This window comes from Mustela putorius, unplaced genomic scaffold, assembly GCF_011764305.1.
Source record: "Mustela putorius furo isolate JIRA1106 unplaced genomic scaffold, ASM1176430v1.1 tig00003845_pilon_pilon_pilon, whole genome shotgun sequence".
NCBI lineage: Eukaryota > Metazoa > Chordata > Mammalia > Carnivora > Mustelidae > Mustela > Mustela putorius.
In genome coordinates this window covers 84,483,631-84,506,588 of record NW_025421998.1, presented here as the reverse complement: position 1 = coordinate 84,506,588, position 22,958 = coordinate 84,483,631, and the positions used below count along the sequence as shown (strand labels likewise).

Genomic DNA, 22,958 nt, shown 5'->3' with positions numbered 1-22,958 from the left:
GATACCGATTTCTGTGTTACATCCTCCCAAGTCAGACTAAGGGTGCGTGTGTGTGTGTGTGTTTTCATTCATCTGTTACCCAAGTGGGAAACCTGAATGATCCCTTAACTCCTATTCTATGTGTTTTGCCTCCTTGGGATCTTTACTCTCCCCTCTTCTCTCCACCACTAGCACCACTGCTTTATTCAGGCCCTTCTGTTGTGCCTGGACTGTTACAGATCATCTCAGCTTCAGGGCGCCCTGTGGCTAGTCTCTGTCTCCTTTCAGCCTACTGTTCATTTTGCTGCTAGACTGATCCTGTTTTTAGTGCATCCGATCCTGCCACTTCCTGCTTAAAGCCTCTTACTTGCTCTTCAGTGCCTGTGGTTTAAAGCCCAACCTGGGTATAGAGGGTCCTTTTCATTGAGAGGGAGGGGCAGTGCCTTCCTATGGTGAAGGCCCAAGATGGGGAGCTGCACCCTCCCTGCAGGTGACCAGCCTCTCAGAGGACAGTGGCTGGTGGTTCTGCAGGGCCCTGTTTCTTCTGGCTAAGTTGCCTTTATTCTTCAGTATTCACCTCAAGCTTTGCATTGTCCTCAGAGCCATCCTGGAACTCCCACACCCATCTCCATATCTGCTGTAGGTCCTCTTCCTGTCTTGTGTGTGCTCCAGTAGCATTCTTGGTTTCGGCCATGAGCAGTTTCACTTCATAATCACTTCATAATCACACTTGCTCTGTGTGTGTGGCTTCAGCTCCTTCACGCCCCCCTTGTTAAGCTGCTCCTTGGAGGGTAGATCCTGTGTGTTTTATACCTTTGTCCCCAGCTCTTAAACCGTACATTACACATCAGAGCTTGGACATTTTGAAGAATGGTAAGCATTAGTAAAGAAATAGGGCCACAGGTATGTCTTTCTTTCTTTTGGGGGGGTTCTAATTTCTACTCTTCTGGGGCAGTTAAAAAAGCCTAAGGATAGTGGTGAAAGGAAACGATCCTTGGACCGGGGTTTATGGTGCCAAAAAATGCTCAGTGGACAGGCCTGGGGCTTTAACGGATCCTTGTATGTTCTTTCTGGCCTGGCAGCCCCTCCCTAAAGCTGCAGCTCTTCATTTGGAATGTTGATCAGAACTCTGGGGGTGCTTCATCAAAGTGTGTGTGTCTGATGAATTCTTACCACCCTCCCACACCCCCAGTTCTCTGTGGGGCAGGAGATAATACCCTGGTGATCCTTATGTATTTCTTCTCACATTTCCAGTCGATGCTCCCCCACACCCCGACATTTCTTCATGCTCCTTATGCTCCGAAATTCTTAACGTCCGTCTTAATTTCCTTCTTCTAAGATAGGGGTTTTAGGTACAGGGAAGGCCACATGATGATGTTTGCATCTCAGTTTAGAGCCCTGAATGCAGGGACGCCTGGGTGGCTGAGCTGGTTGGGCCTCTCCCATCAGCTCATGTCATGATCTTAGGGTCCTGAGATCGAGCCCCACATCAGTCTCTGCTCAGTGGGGAGCCTCGCTCTTCCCCTGCTGCTCCCCGTGCTTGTGCTCTCTCGCTTGATCTTGCTCTGTCTCAAATAATTAATTATAAAATCTTTGGGGGAAAAAAAAACGAACCCACCCCGAATGCATTTGTATTTTCTAGTAGAAACTTGGTATAGAGGGGAATTCGTGTTCCAAAGTAAAATAGTGTACTTCAGATACAGGTGAGTTAAATTGGCTTTTATTCATAAGGAATTAACATTCTGAATTAAGTAATGGGCTTAACTTCTGAAACAAACTCAAGTCTGCTAACTAAGTAAGGAATCGCAGAATCGGACATGCCTCAGTGGTCAGCACACTGTACCTCTGGGTGTACCTGCCTACTATGATTTCTTAACAAGAGCTCTTAGAAGCAGCCTTGAACCCTAGGTTGGCTTCTGGAAGCTGGGGTGGGAAATAGGAAGGAGATGCATGTTTTTATTTCTCTGAAGTTAAATTGCAAAGGTTCAAACAGTTATTTGCTGTCATATTGAGACGTATACTTGGCTGGTTTTGAGATTGAGTCTTTGCAGATAGTTAGCTGGAGCCTCTAAAGAAGAAACCTCTTCATTGTTAAGTGATTGCTTAGTAATCTACATAACAAGTGAGCCATTTTGCTTCAGAGATGGGAAATAGGCATCTATAAGTGAATAGTTTTTGAAACTAAAGTTGTTAAGACAAAAGTTCATCTTTTCACGGCAGGGTTTCTTTAGAAAATGCTCTTTGCTCTATTAAAATGCAACTGGTTTAAACTAGGAAAGCATATTCCAATAATAGGTCCATGCCATTAGCGTTTTCCTATAATGGAGTGAATGGTGGAATTTTTTGTGCATTATCATCATCCATTGGTGTTAGTCCCCGGGGAACCACATAATAGCTAGAAAACCTTGATTGAGAGATGCACACAAAGGTTTCGGTCTTAATTTATAGGCATGCTTTAGCTCCCCAGTCTAATAAAATGTTAGGCTCTTAAACCTAATACTTTTTTGGTAAGCATCTGCTTAGGATGAAATTAAGAAACGGTGCTTCAAAACTATGTCATTATTTTGAATTAGAAGAAAATGTTGAGGTACTCTTCGTTCAGTGCCATGTTCATATTAGACCTTGTATTGAAATGGCACAGTGGTGTGCTGTGGATGTTGCACAACTGCCCGGGGGGAATAAAGCGTTGATTTGTAGCATTTGCTGATTTCTGAAGTGTAAATACTCCACCATGGCTGGTTTCAGAGAAAAGGTGTGATGTCACTGAACTTGGGAAGAAATGCATAGAGTGGGGGCACCTGGGTGGCTCAGTGGGTTGGTCTCTTCCTTGGTCTTAGGTCATGAGCTCAGGGTCCTGGGATCGAGCCTCCCATCCCGCTCTCTGCTCAGCGGGGAGCCTCCTTCCCCTCTCTCTCTGCCTGCCTCTCTGCCTACTTGTGATCTCTGTCTGTCAAGTAAATAAATAAAATCTTAAAAAAAAAAGAAAACATAGTCAGCTGGCTTCACACTGCTGAATTTACCTCAGCTGTCAAATGTTCAGAATTTTAGAGCCTATATATTTGTTGGCAGCTTGCATTTTTTAATACACTCAACCCTGTTTTTTCCCTTTGTTGTTGATTTTTTTCAAACTGGCCTTACTGCTGTATGAATTATGTGTAGTAAAATTCAGCAGTTTCAGGTGTGCAGTTTGATGAGTTTTGACATTGTATCCCCCTACGACAGTCATGATATTACCGCTTCTACACACAGTTGCCAGATTAATCTTTCCAAAATCTTACATTTCTAAAATCTTCTACCACCACCTCTGTGTAAAACCACCCCTGACTATACACTGTCCATAGGATAAAGTATAAAACTTTGTGCCTGGCTCTTTGCGATCGTAGATCTGGTTCTCTGGCCTTACTATTGCCTGGCTACAAGAATCCCTTATTCCAAAAATACTGATAGCTGGTTCCTGCATTTGTACCTTCGTTCGTATTTCTATCCTGCTTGCAATACTCCCGTTACCTCACTTTGCTTCTTATCTTGACTGTTTTGCCTTTCTTTAAAAGTCTGGTTCCCACCCCATTTTCTTACACAATCCAGTCTTTAGTAATCCTCTTTAGATCTATCTTAACCACTGTTTTTATTCATGTATTTATTTTTTAAAGATTTTATTTATTTATTTGTCAGAGAGCAAGCACAGGCACGGAATAGCGGGCAGAGGCAGAGGGAGAAGCAGACTCCCTACTGAGCAAGGAGCCCAGTGTGGGACTCGATGATGCTGGGATCATGACTCAGGCCAAAGGCAGCAGCTTAACCAACTGAGCCACCCAGGCGTCCCAATTCATGTATTTATTTAAGACAGAGCGAGTGCACACAGGAATGGGGAAGGGGCAGAAGCAGGCTTCCGGCTGAGCAGGTCTCAGTTCCAGGACCCTGAGATACGACCTGAGCCAAAGGCAGCTGCTTAACCAACTGAGCCACCCAGGCACCTCTGTATACTCGCACTGTTTGCACTTAACTCTGCAACTTGTATCGAAATCCCAGGTGTTTTTTGTGGAGTATTTTGGTCTTCTCCAGCAGAACCGTCAACTATGATAGGTTAGAGGAAGTGTGGTACAGTTCAATTCTTAGCACTTGGCATTGCTCTCAGTTAAATACATAGCTCTTGATGACAGAGTTTTCAGCTCAGTGAGTCACAAACCCAGTGACACTGTTGGGGAGAATACTGTGCCGTATCCTAGACCTCTTAGAAGATGAGGGTTTGGCTTGTTCTAGAGTGTAAGTGTGTAGTTAATGTCTCTCAAAACCATTGTTAGTCATTAAAACACACATTGGAACTTTTATCTCTGCCTTGGAAATTCATCCAAAGGTAGGTAGTTAGCGTCATGGACTTTGAACTCTTGGCAAGATTTAAACATGTAAAGTAGGTCCCAAAAGAACATTCTGTGTTCTATCAACAAGCTTTATTTCACTTCTTGAAGTGTACTGGTAAGAAGTCAGGAGGGTGTCTCTCATTGATTTCCTTCCTGTCCCAGGAAGCCGTATTACGGTATTTGAAAGAAATTACGTGTCTTTTTCAGTAACTTTAAATTTTTTTTGTTTTAAAACTTGTACTTTCTCTGTCAAAAAATTGCAGATGGAGTTGTTGAAATCTGACATTGAATCACCACCTAACAAGTGTAAAATCATTCTAGATACCGGTCTTTGTTTCATAATACTACCCTGCAGGTTCCTCTTCTCTGTCCTTTAAATCCTGGGGTTTGCTCAGGTTCCACAGTTGGTCTTCATCCCTTGTTAGCTGATGTACTTTCCTTGGGTGATTTCATCTATTTCCCTAATACAGGTGTCTCCAAAATTTAAAAATTCCTTCTCTTTTGAGTTCCAGTCTTGGATGGCCAGATGGCTACTGGACTTCTCCACTAAGCTGTCCTTAGGAGGCTGCAGATTCAACATGTCCTAAATAGTCTTTGTGTCCCTCTCATTGTTCTTGCTCTCTTGCTGAATGGTATTGGCATTCCCAAATGATTCAGTTCTAAAATACTAGAATTATCCTTGGCTTGGCCCTCTTCCTTCACCACCTCCTTCAGATCCACCTCAGATGTTTTTCTTAATTCCTAAGCATCTTTCTTTTGTTTGAAATGAGGCTAACCTCTTTCTTTGTTGGGAGAGAGACTGCCAACCTCCAAGTATATAATTGGTGAAATAAGGGCAGAGCCCTGTCCCTGGCCCGAGGTGAACCAAGCTCATGAGTCTGAAAGGTAAAATTGGAAAACCTGTACATTATTTACAGCACGCGGGCATGGTGCTGTCTCCTTATAGGCAGACATCACTAGCAGCCCATACCATAACTAGAAGGTTATCTGAGAAGGAACCAGAACAAAAACAATGAGATGAATCAAATGTTTAATGGCTTGTCATAATCTGATGATGCCATCATCTTGTAATGGAGAAATCCCTTGTGACCAGAAAACTGTCTTTGAACAAAAACTCCTCCTCCTCCCCTGCTCAGTTTCTTCAGTGGCCCCTGACAACCTTTTTCTCTAATTTTCTTTCAGTGCTTACAGGGCTGACCCTTTCTGTTGATACCTTTTTCTTCTCATACATAAATACATTCAGTTTGGCTCAGGATGGCTTGCACGCTTTTCTTCTCAGTTATTAGCACTGGTATTGAGTTGAGCTTTGGGGGTCATCTTTGCGTGTTTGGGGGTCATCTTTGCGTGTTTGGGGCAGACTTCTGTAGTTGGCGTGTAAGAACAGAGGATTAATCTCCGTTCCACTGGCATCGCTCCCTCCTGAAAACACCTCTCCCTTCCCACTCTCTGAGGTTAGGAGCACCTTCGTAAGCCTCCTTAGTTCCACCGGGCAACTTTTTTTTTTTTTTTAAAGATCCTATCCTTTTATTAGAGTGTGGACAGCAGGGAGAAGGAGAAGCAGACTCTCTGCTGAGCAGGTTGCTAGATGCAGGACGCAGGGCTCAATCCCAGGACCCCACTGTGACCTGAGCCTAAGCGCCCATTGTAATCCAAGCAAAGAACAAATCAGATAAAGCTCCTGCCCTCTTGGAACTTGAATTTTGTTGGAGGTGAAGGAGGATATAAACAGACAAAATGGTACTTCTCGTAAGACCTACGCAGAAAAGGCTGCAGATCGAGAATAACTGGGGGTGGGTTGGGCTGTGTACTTCAGGTGATCAGAAAGGTATCTGAGGAAGTGGCATTTGAGAGACACCGTAAAGGATAAGAGGAAGCCAGCTATCTGTAGAAACAGGGAAGTCAGCTAGCCAGAAGTAGCAGCCCATTGCAAGGGCCCTGAGGAGGAGGAGGAGGAGAGCTTGTTGAGTTTCAGGAAATGAAAGAAGACGACCATTGTGACTGGAAAGGCTGAGAGGAAGAATGTGGTACGAATCTGTCTTTGTAATAATAACTTGTCTCCCTGGCTGATGTGGGGGTTCAGAGTTAGTACAAAAGGCTTAGAACAGTACTCAGCTCATTTGAGTGCTAACAGGGATAGCTTTAGTATTTGTGACTAAGAAGGGTAAGTAGCAATTTAAAAAATTGGAAAGGGACTTCACTGGCATAGAGGTTAGTAAGAAGGCCATTTTGGGAACAAGTTATAGGTTAATAATCCCCTTGTTAGTAATTGCTAACATCAGTATAATAAGGATCTAAGCAGAGGTGCCTGGGTAGCTCAGTCGTTTAAGCATCCAACTCTCGATTTTCGTTTGGGTCATGATCTCAGGGTTGTGGGATCGAGCCCTGCATTGTGCTCCATGCTGAGGGTGGAGCCTGCTTGAGAGTCTCTCTGTCCCTCTTCCTTTGCACACCCCCCTTAAAAAAAAAAAAACTGAGCATATTAAAGTTAAAAGTCACTCATGTATATAACTCTTTAATATTTGAGAGATGTAATTTGTTTCATATGTTAGTAACCAAGGCAGACTAAAATGATAGCTGGCCCCTGCTAAAGCTGCAGATACGGTTTTTGGGTTATTACTAATAGCAAATACTGAGCCTTTCCTTAATCTTCTGTTTCCTGTACTTTTTTTACATTGAGATAAACAAGGTATATAGAGATTTAAGTGACCTGCTCAAGACCATATAGCAAGGAAATGATCAAGCTGAGATTCACTTTAATGAGTACATGCCTCCAACCACTAGAATCCTGAACTTGTATTCTTACAAAGTCTGTGTTCTTGGAAAAAAGCCCTCTTCTTTGGAGTTTCTAGGGAAACCCTGAAACCAAGTAGCAGAGAGGTGGCTGGGCCTTAGGACTTTGTTGGTGTTCCTATCAGTCTCCAACATGTGACTCTACAGTCGTAGATTTCGTCATCTCAACAGTGCAGATGTTGAATATTTTTTGTTAAGTGCTGTTAGTGGTTCCTTTTTAACAGGGAAATTAATTACTCCTGAGCACATTGCGGTCAGGGTTAATCCCTTTCTGGCTTCCTTCAGCTAGCATGTTTTGTGAGTCCCCTTCCTTTGCCTTCCAGCCAGCATGTGCTTAGGTAGTGGCGTGCATGCTACCTGCCCAAGTCAAAGAGGGAGAAAGGTAAATTTGTAAGGGAAAACATTCAAATACAAATACTCGTCTTGATGTGTTTAAACATGTTGAGACAGTTCTGAGTTGAGGGACAGTTTAATGATAGATACATTGGTTTCTTGTTTGCTTAGTTTAAGACAGTGCTTATTTCCTCGGAGGAAAAGTACTGAAAAGAAAAAACTTGGTCATATACTGTATGCCTGTGTCTCAGCAGTGAATAATACTTAACATGGTCATTAGGAGTGTAATCTCTGCATAGGATTTTGACCAGCAGTGGTGCTGCACCTGTGTTCCGTGGACAGGGAGAGGGAATGTGGGGGACGGTGGAAGTTGTGATACTCCATAATGAGAAGGTCAGTTGGTAGCATTTGTAATGAGAAAATCAAGTAGTATATAAATAAATAAATACATGGAAGGTAAGTACCATTTTATGTCTGAATTATTTCCTGCAGGATCTCTTGTTTTTAGGTAGTCAAGTAAACTGCAGCTTTTAGTAAATTTGGAGACCAGAATTATTTCATAAAATGTTAAATAGCTGTTGCTAAGATATTCTCTGTAAATCTGTATAAATCTTCATGAGTATTATTTTGTATCCTGTCATATAGCAAAAGTAGTTTGGTATAAGGAGCTATTTAAAACATTAGGTCTACCCAAGAAACAAGAAGTTAACTTCACATCTTCTTTGGGGCGTAGATATAAAAGTGCAAATACTTTACGTATTTAGAGAGGTAGGTGAAATATAGTGCCTGTCGTCCAATCAGATGATGTCATGTCAGACTATAAACTCTTCCATTTTTTTCACCGTTCTCTGCCCAGGTTCTGGAGTAAACCTGTCTTATAGGTTAAGTGAGATTTATTGGCTAGAAATAGTTAATGAAAGGTGCTTCATCTCTTAGTGCATTTTTGTTTATGAATCCTAAAGGGCCACCTTCACATGCAGGTGCTGTGTTAGAGAGGCAGGGAGGAAGGTCAGTGGAGTGGATCATTTTCCCTTGGGGCACCCAGGCAGGACTGCAGTTGAATTGGTGAACAGCAATTGGCGGTGTAGATGCCAATTATAGTACTGTTTAAAGATGAACTTTGTTTCAGTGTGAAGGCTTAAATACCAGTATTGGTGAGCGTGTGAGGAAAACAGGTTGGCTTTTAAGATGGTGATTAGAAAGTAACTGAATGCAATCTTTTTGAAGGACATTTAGCAGAATTAGGTATATATCTCTTTGACTTAGAAGTTCCGCTTCTGGAAATTGCAAACAGAAACTTGAAAAAGTAGAGCAATAGGCATGTATCGGGATGGTCGTTGTGACGTTGCAATAGTGTGAAAAACCAAACAAACGGGTGCCTGGGTGGCTCAGTGGGTTAAGCCTCTGCCTTTGGCTCAGGTCCTGATCTCAGGGTCCTGGGTTCAAGCCCTGCAATGGGCTTTCTGCTCATCGGGGAGCCTGCTTCCTCCTCCTCCTCCTCTCTCTCTCTCTCTCTCTCTCTTTGCCTCTCTGCCTACTTGTGATCTCTGTCTGTCAAATAAATAAATAAAATATTTCAAAACAAACCCCCCAAAAAACAGACAGTGAACTATCAGTTCACTGATGGCTGCTTAAGTTATGACTCTTTGATTAAGGGGCGGAGGGAGGGCCTCTTAGGTCTGTATGTAGTGATAAAGGTGTCCTCCATGTGATACTTGGAGAAAGGTGTTTACAGAACGCTTTATGCTTGTGTGTCTGTGTGTATTGTGATGTGAATGCGTGTGTGTGTAAGCACTTCTGTGCGCAGTAAGCTGGTGGCATCTGGGTGGTGAGACTCTAGAGTGAGGGGGTGGGAAGGCCGCTTTAGGCCCCACTCAACATTTAAAAGACAATTGAGCGGGGTGCCTGGGTGGCTCAGTGGGTTGATCCTCTGCCTTCGGCTCAGGTCATGATCTCAGGGTCCTGGGATCGAGCCCACATCGAGCCCCACATTGGGCTCTCTGCTTGGCAGGGGGCCTGCTTCCTCCTCTCTGCCTCCTCTCTGCCTGTGTCTCTGCCTACTTGTGATCTCTTTCTGTCAAGTAAATAAATTTAAAAAAAAATTAAAAAAAAAAAATAAAAGACAATTGAGGAAGAAAACCTAAAACTCTGTATTCACCAGCGGAGGTTTATTAAGTCTTATCAAAAGGTGTTCTCCAAACAGCACTCTGACCTGTGGTCATGGCATCAGCCAACTGTTTGTCTCACTTGGTGGCATCTGAAACTGTCAGTCCTATTTGACCCTGTGGTACAAACATGAGAGAAGGAAACCTAGTAGTTTTGTCACCTTTTCAGTGCCAAATTTTCTTACTATATATACACCCACTGTTCTGTGTGTCTAGGTTTGTTTTCTCTGGTTTTGCTAAAAAAACAAAAACAAACAAAAACACCTTTTTTCTTTTTCACATTGTTTAATTATTCAGGAAGTACTCCTTGTGAGAAACGTGATTTTTCATTTCCTTCCTGTACCTCATGACAATACAGTCTTTATTTCTTACAGCTTATGTGTATTTAAACCTCAGACTTTCTACTTGAAATTATTAGGCTAGCTTCCCTATCACTGTGTATCACTTGCGTACTTCCTGATTGTACCTGACAGCCTGTTTCTTACTGCGTGTTCATTGTTTCTAAGGGTCTTGAGCGAGCAGTCTTGCTGGCATGGCGAGAAAGCGTCCTCTTTTGGTGCTGTCACCTGTCACTTGTATGAGGCTTAGCACAGCCCCAGCCATGCTCGCCGTATTGCACTGCACACCTAGCGTGCGTCCCTTTTTCACTCCTCAGCTGTTGGCTTTCCAGGGTTTTCTGCTTATTTAATCATTTGGGGGTTATTTTCTTATGGTAGGGTGTTTAAAGGGTACTTTAAAAAAGTATTTTTCCCCCACTCCATTTTAATGTTTCTTTTGCTTATTTTCACTGTGGACTTTTCTGAAAAAAACAAAACAACATTCCAGTTTCTTCTGAAAGTTCTCATCCAAGTTCCATACTAATTACTCATGAAGATGATAAATATAGCTTGTAATAGCTACTTGAACATATCAAAAGGGATATTTGCCTACTAACTACCCTTTCATAAAGTTGTTAGCAGAATTTCAATCAAGAAGACACTGCTGTTTTCTGTATTACATTAGGTTACATTTTAATCTGCCCTCCCCTTATTTTTTTGGCCTTTATTAAACTTCCAACATGGGGCACATGGGTGGCTCAGTCAGTTAAGCATCTGCCTTCAGCTCAGGTCATGATTCCAGGGTCCTGGGATCAAGTCCCTCATTGGGCTCCCTGCTCGCCAGGGCCTGCTTCTCTCCCCCCACCCCCCCCCCCCGCAAATAAATCAATAAGATCTTTAAAAAATAAGGGACACTTGGGTGGCTCAGCCAGTTAAGCAGCTGCCTTCAGCTCAGGTCATGATCCCAGGGTCCTGGGATGGAGTCCTGCATTGGGCTCCTTGCTCAGTGGGTAGCCTACTTCTCTGCCTCTGCCCGCTACTCTTCTTGCTTATGTGCGCTCTCTCTTGTCTCTGTCCCTGACAAATAAATAAATAAAATCTTTTTCAAAAAATAATGAAAAAATAAAAATAAAAAATAGGGCACCTGGGTGGCCTAGACAGTTAAGTGTCTGCCTTCGGCTCAGGTCATGATCCCAGGGTCCTGGGATCGAGTGCTGCATTGGGTTCTCTGCTCAGCAGGGGAGCCTGCTTCTCCCTCTCCCGCTGCAGCTTCCCCTGCTTGTGTGCTGTGTGTGTGTGTGTGTGTGTGTGTGTGTCTGTCTTTATTTAAAAAAAAAAAATCAGTAAATAAAAAATAAACTCCCAACACATAATTATTGCTGCTACCTCTGATGAATCTTCCAAATGGTTAATAGAAACTAGGCTCAGTTGAATACAGACATAATCCATGTTTTGGAATGCCACATTCTCGGCACTGGTAGACTGTGCTTTAACTTAGCACTCTGTCCCCTGTATTTGTCTGTAGTTCTGCTCTATTCACTATAAAATCATGACAGTGAACTTGAACCAGTTACTTAGTCCTTTGCACATGTATTGCTTTAAAAAGCCTGAGTCTGTGCTGCTCTCTTCCCCTTGCTTAATTTTTCTGAAATCAAGGTTAAGTTGTTCATATTTGGCATCTGCTATGCTTAATGAACATGAAGTAGTAAAGGAAACAGCAGGTGTTGGTCCTTCATGTTCTGGAAAAAAACTAAAGAATGAGGAGGTACTTAGGACTGGAGCTTTAGAGCAATGATTTGTAAGGGCACACTAACGGTTTGCATGTGCATGTGTGTTCTCTTTCTCCTTTCCTCTGCGTTAACAGGCATTTATATTTGAATTTTAAAGAATTTGCTTTAAGAAATTCTTGAGTTTATTGATGTTACAAAATTACTGTGGGGAATTCTTAGTGTCTGGGGACACAAACTCATAATTAGACAGTATGGACAAGGAAAGGAAAGAGAGTCCTCCAGGTTATGAACTAGGATCTCTCTGTAAGCAGCTCCATGACTTTTGAGATGACTATAAAAAGAAACGGATAACCACATATCTAAGATCTCCTCTTGCTCATTTTCTGTGATCCATTGCTTTTCACTTTACCATAATTTTCATCTGTAGAGTGGGTATCACTGCTTGTATTTATTCATTTTTACACAGCACTTCGCAGTTGTAATATAATATATATTACTTGGAGAGTGGCAAAGAAAATACTTCCTTTAAAAATGTTACTGCTGGGGTGCCTGGCTGGCTCAGTCAGCAAAGTATGAGACTCCTGATCTCAGGGTAATGAGTTCAAGCCCCATGTTGGGCATACAGCTTACTTTAAAAAAAAAAAAATCCACTGCTTACTGTAAATGATTCACATATGCCTTGATTAGAATGTCTGTGGGTAGGGATTATAAAACACTTTAACTTAACTGTTTTCATTGAGTGATAATACAGTCTACATCTTAAGTGTTAGGGTGAAAACTGGTCTACTATGTTTAAAACAAAAGGAAGTAAAGTTTTCAAAGATTATTAGAGAAGAACACTGGAAGCATGGATAACCAGATACACTGCATAGATATTCCATGAAACTGTATTAAATTTAGCTTCTTGAGAAGCTGCTTCCTGATGCACCTTGTCCTGAAACTGTGGATGGCACGGTAAAGAAGCATACAGCCCAGAAGGGGAGATAAGATGTATTTTAAGTTTTGTTTCCATTAGGATTTTGCAGAGGGCCACCAGACTGTTTGCATGTTTCTGTATCATTTATGGGGAAATTATATGTTGCCTTTGACTTCAAAGTTCTCAAGTTCAGGTGCTGTTGTCATTCTTAAGGTTGTGATTCATTTGTTTTTCTTCTCCAGCCTACTATGATTAGGTAGTCTGCCTCTGGAATGACAGGGTTCTTTCTGTTTACTTCTCTTGACATGTGGACAGTGGCTTCATCTGCCTCCATACCGAGAATAGGGGACCTGGAAGTTGTAATTAGGTACCACTGTCTTTTAATATGTCTACTTTAAAAAATTTTTCCCTTAAAGAATTTTTTTTTTTTAAGAGAGTGGGGGAGGAGCAGAGGGAAAGGAATAGGCAGACTCTTAAGTGGGCTTCACAACCAGCATGGAGCCTACCTAGTGCAGGACTCGATCTCATGACTGAGATCATGACCTGAGCTGAAATCAAGAGTTGGATGCTTAATGGGCGTCTGGGTGGCTCAGTGTGTTAAGCCTCTGCCTTTGGCTCAGGTCATGATCTCAGGGTCCTGGGATCAAGTCCCTCATCAGGCTCTCTACCCGGCAGGGAGCCTGCTTCCTCCTCTCTCTCTGCCTGCCTCTCTGCCTACTTGTGATCTCTCTATGTCAAATAAATAAAATCTTAAAAAAAAAAGTTGGACGCTTAACCTACTGAGCCACCCACATGCACCCACCCAAACCAACTTTTTAAACAGTTTTTCTAGATCATTTGTTTAGGTTTTCATTGTGAACTTTATGTCTCTGGGGTGTCTTTGGTCTTGGGAATCTTTTAAGTATTTTTTCTCTGCAGTTCAAAGCTATATCTTAAATCTGTTAGATTTTAAACTAGTTCCTTGACAGTATCACCTTCCATAGAAGCAGAGTGTAGTTTTAGAAATTAAAGTGAATTTTATTATGATTTTATTTTATTACTGTACACAAAGATAGTTTTTTTTTTTTTTTAAGATTTTATTTATTTATTTGACAGAGATCACAAGTAGGCAGAGAGGCAGGCGGCGTCGGGGGAACAGGCTCCCTGCTGAGCAGAGGGACTCTATCCCAGGACCCAGAATCTGAGCTGAAGGCAGAGGCTCAACCCACTGAGCCATCCAGGCACCCCTGCAAAGATAGTTTAATGAATCTTTGTCACTTAAAACTTTGTAGTTATCAGGACTTTGCCACACATCTTTTCTTCTCTGAAGTACTTTGGGGCAAATCCCAGATGTTTTCAGTTAACAACTACATAGTTGGCCTCTTTTAAAAATAATGATGGTTATGTAAATAACCATAATGTCATTATCATCCTTAGGATTATAAGGGGTTCTTTGAGTAGATGGCTTGTTTTTAACGTAGTGTTTTTTTATCTTTGAATCAAGCTATAACATCATGAAAAGCTTTTTTTTTTCCTCAAGATTTTTTTTTTTTTTAAAGATCTTAACTTACTTGACAGAACACACTTGACAGAACACAAGCAGGGGGAGGGGCAGAGGGAGAGACTCCCCAGGCAGATTCCTGACTGAGTGGACCGAGCAGGACTCGACCTCACAACCTGTGAGATCATGACCTGAGCCAAAACCAAGAGTTGGATGTGTAACCAAGTGAGCCCCCCGGGTGTCCCTACAGATAACTTTTTAAAGGTTGGTAGCCCAGTGACAGCTCTTAAATCTAGCTAAACAACAACAACAACTGTGCGAGGGGCACCTGGCACCTGGCTGGCTCAGTCGATGGAGCATGGGACTCTTAATCTTGGCATCATGAGTTCGAGCCCCATGTTAGGTGTAGAGATGATTTTAAAAAATAATAATAAAGGAAAAGAAACTGCCAATGCCTTCAGTGTACAGTATGGGAAGTTTCTATCTCAGAAAATAAACATGTGCCCTTTTAGTTCTTCATGGCATCATTGTATTTTGTGATGCTGTACAGTAACCATTATTCATAATAACATCAGGAAAGGTGTGTGTGTGTGTGTGTGTCAGGGGTGGAGGGGAGTCTCAAATACGTAGAAGAAAACAGTTTTTGAGATATTAAAAGAATTGTTGCTTAAGTAAATTTTAGTCCTGTGGAAACTAATTTTAGTCAGTTTTGTGTATCTTTTACGTTTAAAAAAATTTTTTGCATTTTTTTTTTGTGTCAGATGCTGGGCCAGGTACCTTTCTTTGTAGGTGTTTCAGCTTCAGCATCCCTGTGAATGAGGTAGTTAATCTCTCCCCGGCCCCCTCCCCTTGCTTAGAGATTGGGAAACAAGCTGAGAGTTAAGTGATTTGTGAGGTGACTCCTTCTAAATCACCAGTTTTCCAGCTGCTTATAGTATATGGCCACTTGGCTTATCCATTTATACTTCAAATGGCTTCTGTGTTCAGAACCGAACTGAGCATCTTCCATAAAAAACTTGTTCCTTCTGTCCTGTGCTTCACTTCGCTGTTAATAGTATCACCTTCCCTGTCTGACAAAGCTAAAACTATACTTAGATCTCAGACTGGCAGTTCCAGGCTGTGCCTGTCTGGCAACTTCATTCATGTGTTCATTTAATGTAGTTAATTGAGTGCCTACTGTGTGTTGGGTACTCTTCTAAGCTCCAGGAACGTAGCAATGAACAATCCTTGCCTTCAGAAGCTTGCATTGTAGTAGTAGGAGACAAGTGATAAAGTAAAATACATTGTATATTAGTTGGTAACAATGTAGCAGTATGTGGTTGTAAGTAGGATGGTCCCAGAAGAAAGCTTTGCTGAGAGAGACCTTGGAGCACGTTGCTCTGTATGCATTTAGAAATTAAGACGCCTGGGTGGCTCGGTTGGTTAAGCAGCTGCCTTCGGCTCAGGTCATGATCCCAGCATCCTGGGATCGAGTCCCACATCGGGCTCCCTCTCCCTCTGACCCTGCCTTCCACTCTGTCTGCCTGTGCTCGCTCTCTCGCTCTCTCTCTGACAAATAAATAAATAAAATCTTTTAAAAAAATAAAATAAAATAAAGAAATTAAGATACTGGCTTAGAAATCTAGTTCTTTGGTTTCTCATGAAAATGAGATATTCTAGCAACACTGGAGATGTCTTTTTAAAATTTTTTTTAAGATTTTTTTTTTTATTTGTCAGGGTGCATGAAAAAAGAGAGTACAGCAGAGGAAGCGACAGAGGGAGAAGCAGGCTTTCTGCTGAGCAGGGAGCCTCATGTCAGGCTTGATCCTGGGGCCTTGGGATCATGACCTGAGCCAAAGGCAGACGCTTAACCGACTGAGCCACCCGGGCATCCCTAGCAACACTGGAGCTTTCTTCTAGCTGTGCTGTATCTAGGCAGACACTTAACCCACTAAGCCACCCAGGCATCCCTCCTGTGCTGTTCGAGGCCTGTGTAAATCTCTATACCCACAAACTGAAAGAAATCTATTCCCTAGTAGCAAACTGCTTTTGCATTTACTCTTTAATGTACAGATCTCATGTTCTCTTGTTAAACTTTAAGCCTTTTGGAGGCTGGCTCATTTAAGAGTATTTTTTTCTTTGGGCGCCTGGGTGGCCCATTTGGTTAAGCAACTGCCTTTGGCACAGGTCATGGCCCTGGAGTCCCAGGATTGAGTCCCACATCAGGCTCTGTGCTGGGTCAGGGGTTGGGGGTGATTCTGCTGCTCCCTCTGACCCTCCCCCTTCTCATGCTCTCTCTCTTGCTCTGTCTCTCTCAAATAAATAAAAATCTTTTTAAAAAGAGTAGTTTTTGTTTGCCTTATGGCTCTTGTGTGTGAGTGTTTATAGAATATTTAGTAAACCAACTTTTAATAGAATAAAGACTGTGATCCTTTGTGGATTTAAGAGATGCTAACACTGTATTCTCTGTAGCTCAGTTTAACAGATTTCTATCACTTCATGTGGAAAGCTTAAAATATTTTGTCGAGGATTAGGTAATAAAATTGCTTGACTTTAGGAGATACTGACACCTGTATGTTGTTGTGCTGATTGCTCTCAACCCTGTATTACTGCTGCCCAGAGTGAGATGAATGATAAAAATAGCTACTTTTTTTTATTTCATCGCTGGTAGAAGGATTTTTCCTTCCCTCTTATTGTCTTGCATCCTTTTGCCCATGATTGTTTTCTCGATGGCTTTTATTTCTGCTGCTTTCATTATTTGTCTTTGGTATAAAAGTCTTCCCTTCAACTAATGTAAAGAATACAGACCTTTCAAAACCTTTTTTTTTTTTAATTTAAGCTTTAATGTCACCCAGGAGCTTCTGTTACTGTACATGACTTTTTTGTGTGTTGTTGTTGTTTTTTAACAGATGTACTTTTGTTTAAATTATAATTATTGGGGTGCCTGGGTGGCTCAGTTGGGTGTCCCAAGTCTTGGGTTTGGCTCAGGTCCTGATCTCATGGGTTGTGGGTCAAGCCTTTCGTGGGGCTCCCTCCACACTCAGTGGAAGTGTGCCTGAGATTCTCTCCCTCTGCTCCCCCCATGTGTGCCTACTTTCTCTCTCTAAATAAATCTATAAAAAAGAGATACATCGTCTTAGTTCTACACTGTTAGGCTTGTTAAATGTTGAAGTTCCAATAACTGACTACATTCTTAATTTTTTTTTTTTAAGAACTTTAATGGAAAATTTCAAACATAAAAGAACAGTGTGATAAACCCCCAGGCTTCATTCACATTCAGGAATTCCCACCTCAGGGCTTACACCATTTCTTCAATACCTTTCTTCTAACTCTTGAGGCAAATTGTAGACATCCTATAGTTTAATTAGTAAATATTTCAGTGTATGTCTTTAAAGGAGAAGTATTCCTTGTAAACATAACCCCAGGGGCCCCTGGGTGGCTCAGTCATTAATCATCCACCTTCAGCTCAGGCCATGATCCCGGAGTCCTGGGATCAAGCCCCACATACGGGGCTCCCTGCTTGACCGGAAGCCTGCTTCTCCCTCTCCTACTCCCCTTGCTGTGTTCCTGCTCTTGCTGCATCTCTTTCTGTCAGATCTTTAGGATTTGATTTGATAAGATTTGATAAAATCTTTAGGAAAAAACAACAACAACAGTGTAACCCCAGAAGTATTATTTTCGTGATATTTTGCACATCCATGGTTTTATAGACATGCCACGTTCTTATCAAGAATACTAGGTAGTGAGTAAAGGTTGGCAAGTGTCTTCAATGTTTGTAGTATGATTCATCTCAAGGAGGGTTGGAAACAGACTGGTCTGAACAGAAAGCCACAGAGATTGCTTCTACCTTCTGCACAGAAGCGCATTCTTCACCCCATTCCCTTACTTCGATGGACACAGCTCAGAGAGGCCGCCCTCATTTATTTTATAAGCTCATTATCAGTCAACTTAGGAAACAATGCTGTCTGATTTGTAGGTCTTTGACCTGTTAACGTCAATCCTGTGGCACAGGCTTTTAGCCCTTGGCGCTCTTTCAGGAAAATTCCAGAACTATATAAAAGCCATTTCTAAAATCCCGATAGACACGTTTTGCCAAGAATGTCAGTTATCTCTTGACAGTTTGGCATTAACCTTTAAATATTAGATTGTGTAATCATAATGCCATTGAGGGAAAATAAGGTGGTGGGTGGCTGGCATTTTAAAAGTGAAACGAGCTTGGGTTCCCGTGAATGTTAATCATTATTATACTGAAAATGCTGAGAGTCCTGAAGAGTGAAATGCTTAGTAAGTAAAAAGCAGTATTTTGCGAATAACTTAGATCATAGGTGAGTAAAACGTGGCTTCATGGGTTTATTTGACATATGTTTACCGGAACAGTATCTGAGGGGTATTTTCTGTGTTCGAGCTTTGTAACTGAGAGGCGAATCAAGAAACCTTCTAGTGCGTTCCCGCCAGCCTACTAGCCTGACCAGCACGTCTCAGAAATAGATAATTATTTTTGTCATTGTAACCTGCCTTCTCATTTGCCTTCCTTGCCCTTGAGTTTGCAACAGAGGAGAAAGAAACCCGTGGCCTCTACCATAAATACACATGGTTACAGCAGTCAAGTAATTGCATATTTTTTGTGGGCAAGTCATTCATTCGTGGTGATGAAATGGCTTATTTTTAATGCAGTTTTCTTTCAACTAAACTTAAATTCTTTGTTTCCATTTGATTCAGTGGTCTGTACCATTCTAAGGCACTATAAATTTAGCACAGCTTCTTCATTTTACCAACTTGGTAGGAGTTTTAAAGGTTTCATTCAGTTCAGTTTTAGTTTTCAAACAAAATGGACTATAAGAATTCTTCAATTTACAGTATAATGTGTAATTAAAGACAGACCCAGTATATCTGACAGGAGGGTTGTACCAGGGATCGTGGGAAAGGGTAGGTTTGGAGCATTACTTCTAATCTCATTTTAACATGACTGTTGGGAAAGGAGAATTTCTTTGGAAAGTAGATAAAAGCATAGACTGACTCTCGGATCACAAAATGGAAGAAACCCAGATTTATTGCATACCTGTCAAGGATAGAAATATCTTAAGTTTTCTGGAAAAGACATCCATGTGGATAACTTATAACTTTAAATGATTAATTAAGAGTAATTGCTGTCCACCAATGCTATTCATAGCAGATTGGTTCTAATGAGGAATGTTGCTTCTATAGATTTTTAGGTTATAGAATTAGTTTATGACTTCTTTTGATAAACTCTCTGAATCCTCTACCTTACTCTGTTCTTTTCATTTTCCTTGTGAATTTATTTGGTTTTGTTTAATGACGGGGATATCTTTACCTGTATTACTTTATTCAGTTACCTATTTCTGGATATCTCAAGTTGAGCAGAAACGTACATTAGAGGAGCTGTGGGTATGGAGCAGGCACCAGTAAACACTAGTGGATATAATGGCAGCCTGTTGTATAAAATCGCTAATAACCCATTAAATCAGTTCCTTTTAATAAATATTTAATTTCCATTTTTAAATGTCACATATTCCAGTAAACATATTTGCACATTTCAGATACACTTTTGTCTTTCTAGTGAACATTTTGTTAAACAGTAGCATATACATGAAAAGTCCACAAATCTTTGTAGCTCAGTGATAAGTGGAACAAGTGTTTAATCAGCACCGGAGAAGTCCCCCTTGAACCACTTGAAATGATTGCTGTTCCCACTAGAGTGACTACTATCCTAATTCCTAACACCATTGATTCATTTAGCTTGTTCGAAATGTGTAGCGAAGGAATCACATTGCATGTGCTCTTTGGTACCTGGTTTCTTTCACTGTAATATCTGGGAGACTCATACACTCAAATGTTGGAATTCATTTTTTATTGCTGTGCAGTATTCTGCTGGGTGACAATCATAGTTTATCTTTTTTATTGACAAGCCTTTGGGTTGTAACCTAAATTTTGGATATTCCAAATCGTGCTGTGAGCATTCTGAAACCTCTGTGTTGGTGGTCATCGCTATATGGCTCTCTAGTGGGAGGAATGCTCTTGGGCGTAGGGTGTATGTATGTGTACTTAACACGCCCACAGTTTTCCAAAGTGGTTGAAACTGTATCACGCTCCCACCAGCAGTGTCTGGTTATTTTTTAAAAAATAAACTTCATAAAAGTGAAATTTGAATAAAAGAATAAATTTATTTTGAGTTTTGGAACACAGTGCTAAATTTATCCGCAGGAATGTGAATTTATACTCCACTGAACACTAGGTTTTCATCAGCCCTTTCATTTTTTTTCTTTCTTTTTTTTTTTAGCCCTTTCATTTTCATAGTGAAAAATGTCTAATTTTTAAACTAAAGAGTTGAACTTTTTAAAAACTTAATTTTGCTCATTCAGTTTTCTTGGCTGTCCTGGTCTTTCTCTGTCAAGGGGTTTCTAATTTTTCTTTTTTTCTTTTCCTTCTTTTTCTTCTCCCAAGGGGGCAGGGGGAGGAGCAAAGCAGGGAGAGAAAGAGAACCAGGGAGAAGGGCAGGCGAGAATTCTACCACTGAACCACCCATGCAAGAACCAGGGAGAAGGGGAAGAGAGAGAGAGAGAGAGAGAGAGAGAGAGTCTTAAACAGGCTCCGTGCCCAGACTCTGAGCCCATGGGCTCCATCTCAAAATCCTGAGATCATGACCTGCGCTGTGATCAGGAGTCAGACACTTAACTGACTGAACCACCCAGGTGCCCCTTTAATTTTGCTTACTGCTTTGTAATAACCTTTTATATTGTAATCTACATTTTTTGGTCATATGCTATAATTTTTTTCTTCCTAGTTTTAATCTTGTCATTTACAATATAAAAGTTTTAAATGTTCGTGTGTGCTTATATCTGCTAATCTTCTCCTCTCTGGTTTCTGACTTTGGTGTTACTCTTAGGGAAGTCTTTTCACCCCAAGATGATTTTCTAAAAAGTCTGTTTTCTTCAAGGGTTTTATTGTTTATATTTAATTTTGTCTATTGTAACTAGATTTAACTTGTAACTCGAGGTGCTTTTTGTTTGTTTTAAAACAAATTTTAACCGGTTAATACTTTGGAATATTTTGCCGTGTCAGAGGGTGACTGGTCCAGAAGAGTTTTGTACACCAATGCATGCATGTTTGTGTCATTTGACCAAGTGAGAAATAAAGTGTATTTTCCAGGGTGGATACTATTTGAGTCCTTTCAGTGTGCATGCTGTTAAAACAGTTTTCATTTAGAAAAGAATGAGATCAAATTAGTATAGACTAAATTGTCCTATTAAATATCTCTAGTGGGGATTGTTCAAGGCTTTTGAGGAAGGGCTTTGCCAAATTACACCCAGCCCCTCTGTTCTTTGGCCTGTAGGACAGAGGATAGGAGAGCCAAATATGTAATTTCATATCTTTAAAAATACTGTTTTTCTCTGTGTAAGAGAACATTTTAAAATTTCTTTGGTTTCTTTGCCTTTGGTATAATAGTTCTTGTAATTAAAATGTGATTTGCACTGCTGTGGAGAACGGTGAGACCAGTTTATCTTTATTGGGTTGTTTGGGGTTTTCTTGTTGTTGTTCAGTTACATTGTGACATTCGAGATCCCCTTTTCCATATGTGGTTGTTTGGGGTTTTCTTGTTTAATTTCATTGTGAGGGGCCCCCCAAAGTTCATTACCTAAAATCCCCAAGTTATTATTTGTTTAGACCACAAAGAAGAAATAGAAAACAACAGGTCTACTGATGCGGGTTGGTTTGGTTTTTAGAGTTGAATCTTAATACCTTAAACATCTAAGAGTCTCAGGGGCAGATAAGTTTCTGAGGAAGAGAACAACACATAAGTACTCCTGTGATTGGAGCCCTAGAACATGCCAGAAGCTAGAGGCCGACCTAAGCTGGAGAGAGGTTTGGAAGGGGAGGGAAAGGGTAGGTGAAATAAATACTAGAGATAAGATTTATTGATTGATTCTGCTGCTGTTTTGCATTTAATAGTACCTGTAGGAAGGTGACATCACAATTATTTGATTATTCTTCTAAGCCAGGGGGAAAATGGGTGGAGACTTTGCTTAAGTAAATCCCTAGCTTTAGGAGCATAGCATTTCGAGTTTAGGAGAATTGGTATTTTGCTAAGTTTTTGAATTTGACTAAAGGGAATAATGGGGTTTATGTTAAAGGTTCACTAGGGGTAGATTAGCGAGGAGAGACTGCAGAGGGGAGAAAAACTAAAACTAAGTGCCTTTATTTCCTTTATATTATCTACAAAATGCAGTTTCCGTGTTTTACATACTTAACCCATTTGATCCTCACAGAAATCCTATGAAGTGGTTTTTCCTGATTGACAAAGATAACAAAAGCTTGGGGAGTGAGCTTACATTATGTTGTGTAGGCCACAGACCCAGTACGTGGCTCTCCTGGGATTTGAACACCAGTGTCTGAATCTGAAGTTTATTCGCATTCTTTTCATAAGAGTATATATTGCCTTCTAAATGACCAGAACGACTACGTATATTTCATATTTTATCAGTTTCAAATCAAATGTCGGTAACACTTTACATAGCATATCTTGGGGATATCATCTTTAGTTCTTCCAGGTAATACAAAGCCTGTGTACTTTCCTTTACTTTTCACCTTAGCATTGAGAGTAAGCATGAGGTTACGATCCTGGGAGGACTCAATGAATTTGTAGTGAAGTTTTATGGACCACAAGGAAGTAAGTACATGTGTTCATATATGTGTTCTTCTTTTTCAGTTTCTCTTTTTCTCTATTCCTTAGTAGGTAATGAGAATATCAGTGGAGGTAGGTGTAGTATTTGAACAGTAAATTTAATGAAACTCTAGAACCAGTCAGAAAATTTTGCTTTTACCATAGTTACTCTATATGACAGTTTAAAACAGAAATTGTGAATACTATTGTTTAGTTTTTTTCATGGATGGT

General features: G+C 40.9%; 1 protein-coding gene across 3 annotated transcripts in view; it reads left to right on the top strand.

The window, feature by feature from the left end:
- The window catches only part of UBE2H (ubiquitin conjugating enzyme E2 H), a 102,777-nt gene that overhangs the window by 36,388 nt on the left and 43,431 nt on the right, over positions 1–22,958 (top strand). For all 3 annotated transcript variants that reach the window (XM_004741767.2, XM_004741766.2, XM_045062986.1), the window contains exon 2: positions 22,657–22,733. In XM_004741767.2, coding sequence (XP_004741824.1) covers positions 22,657–22,733 — 77 coding nt within the window. The remainder of the gene's footprint in view (positions 1–22,656; positions 22,734–22,958) is intronic.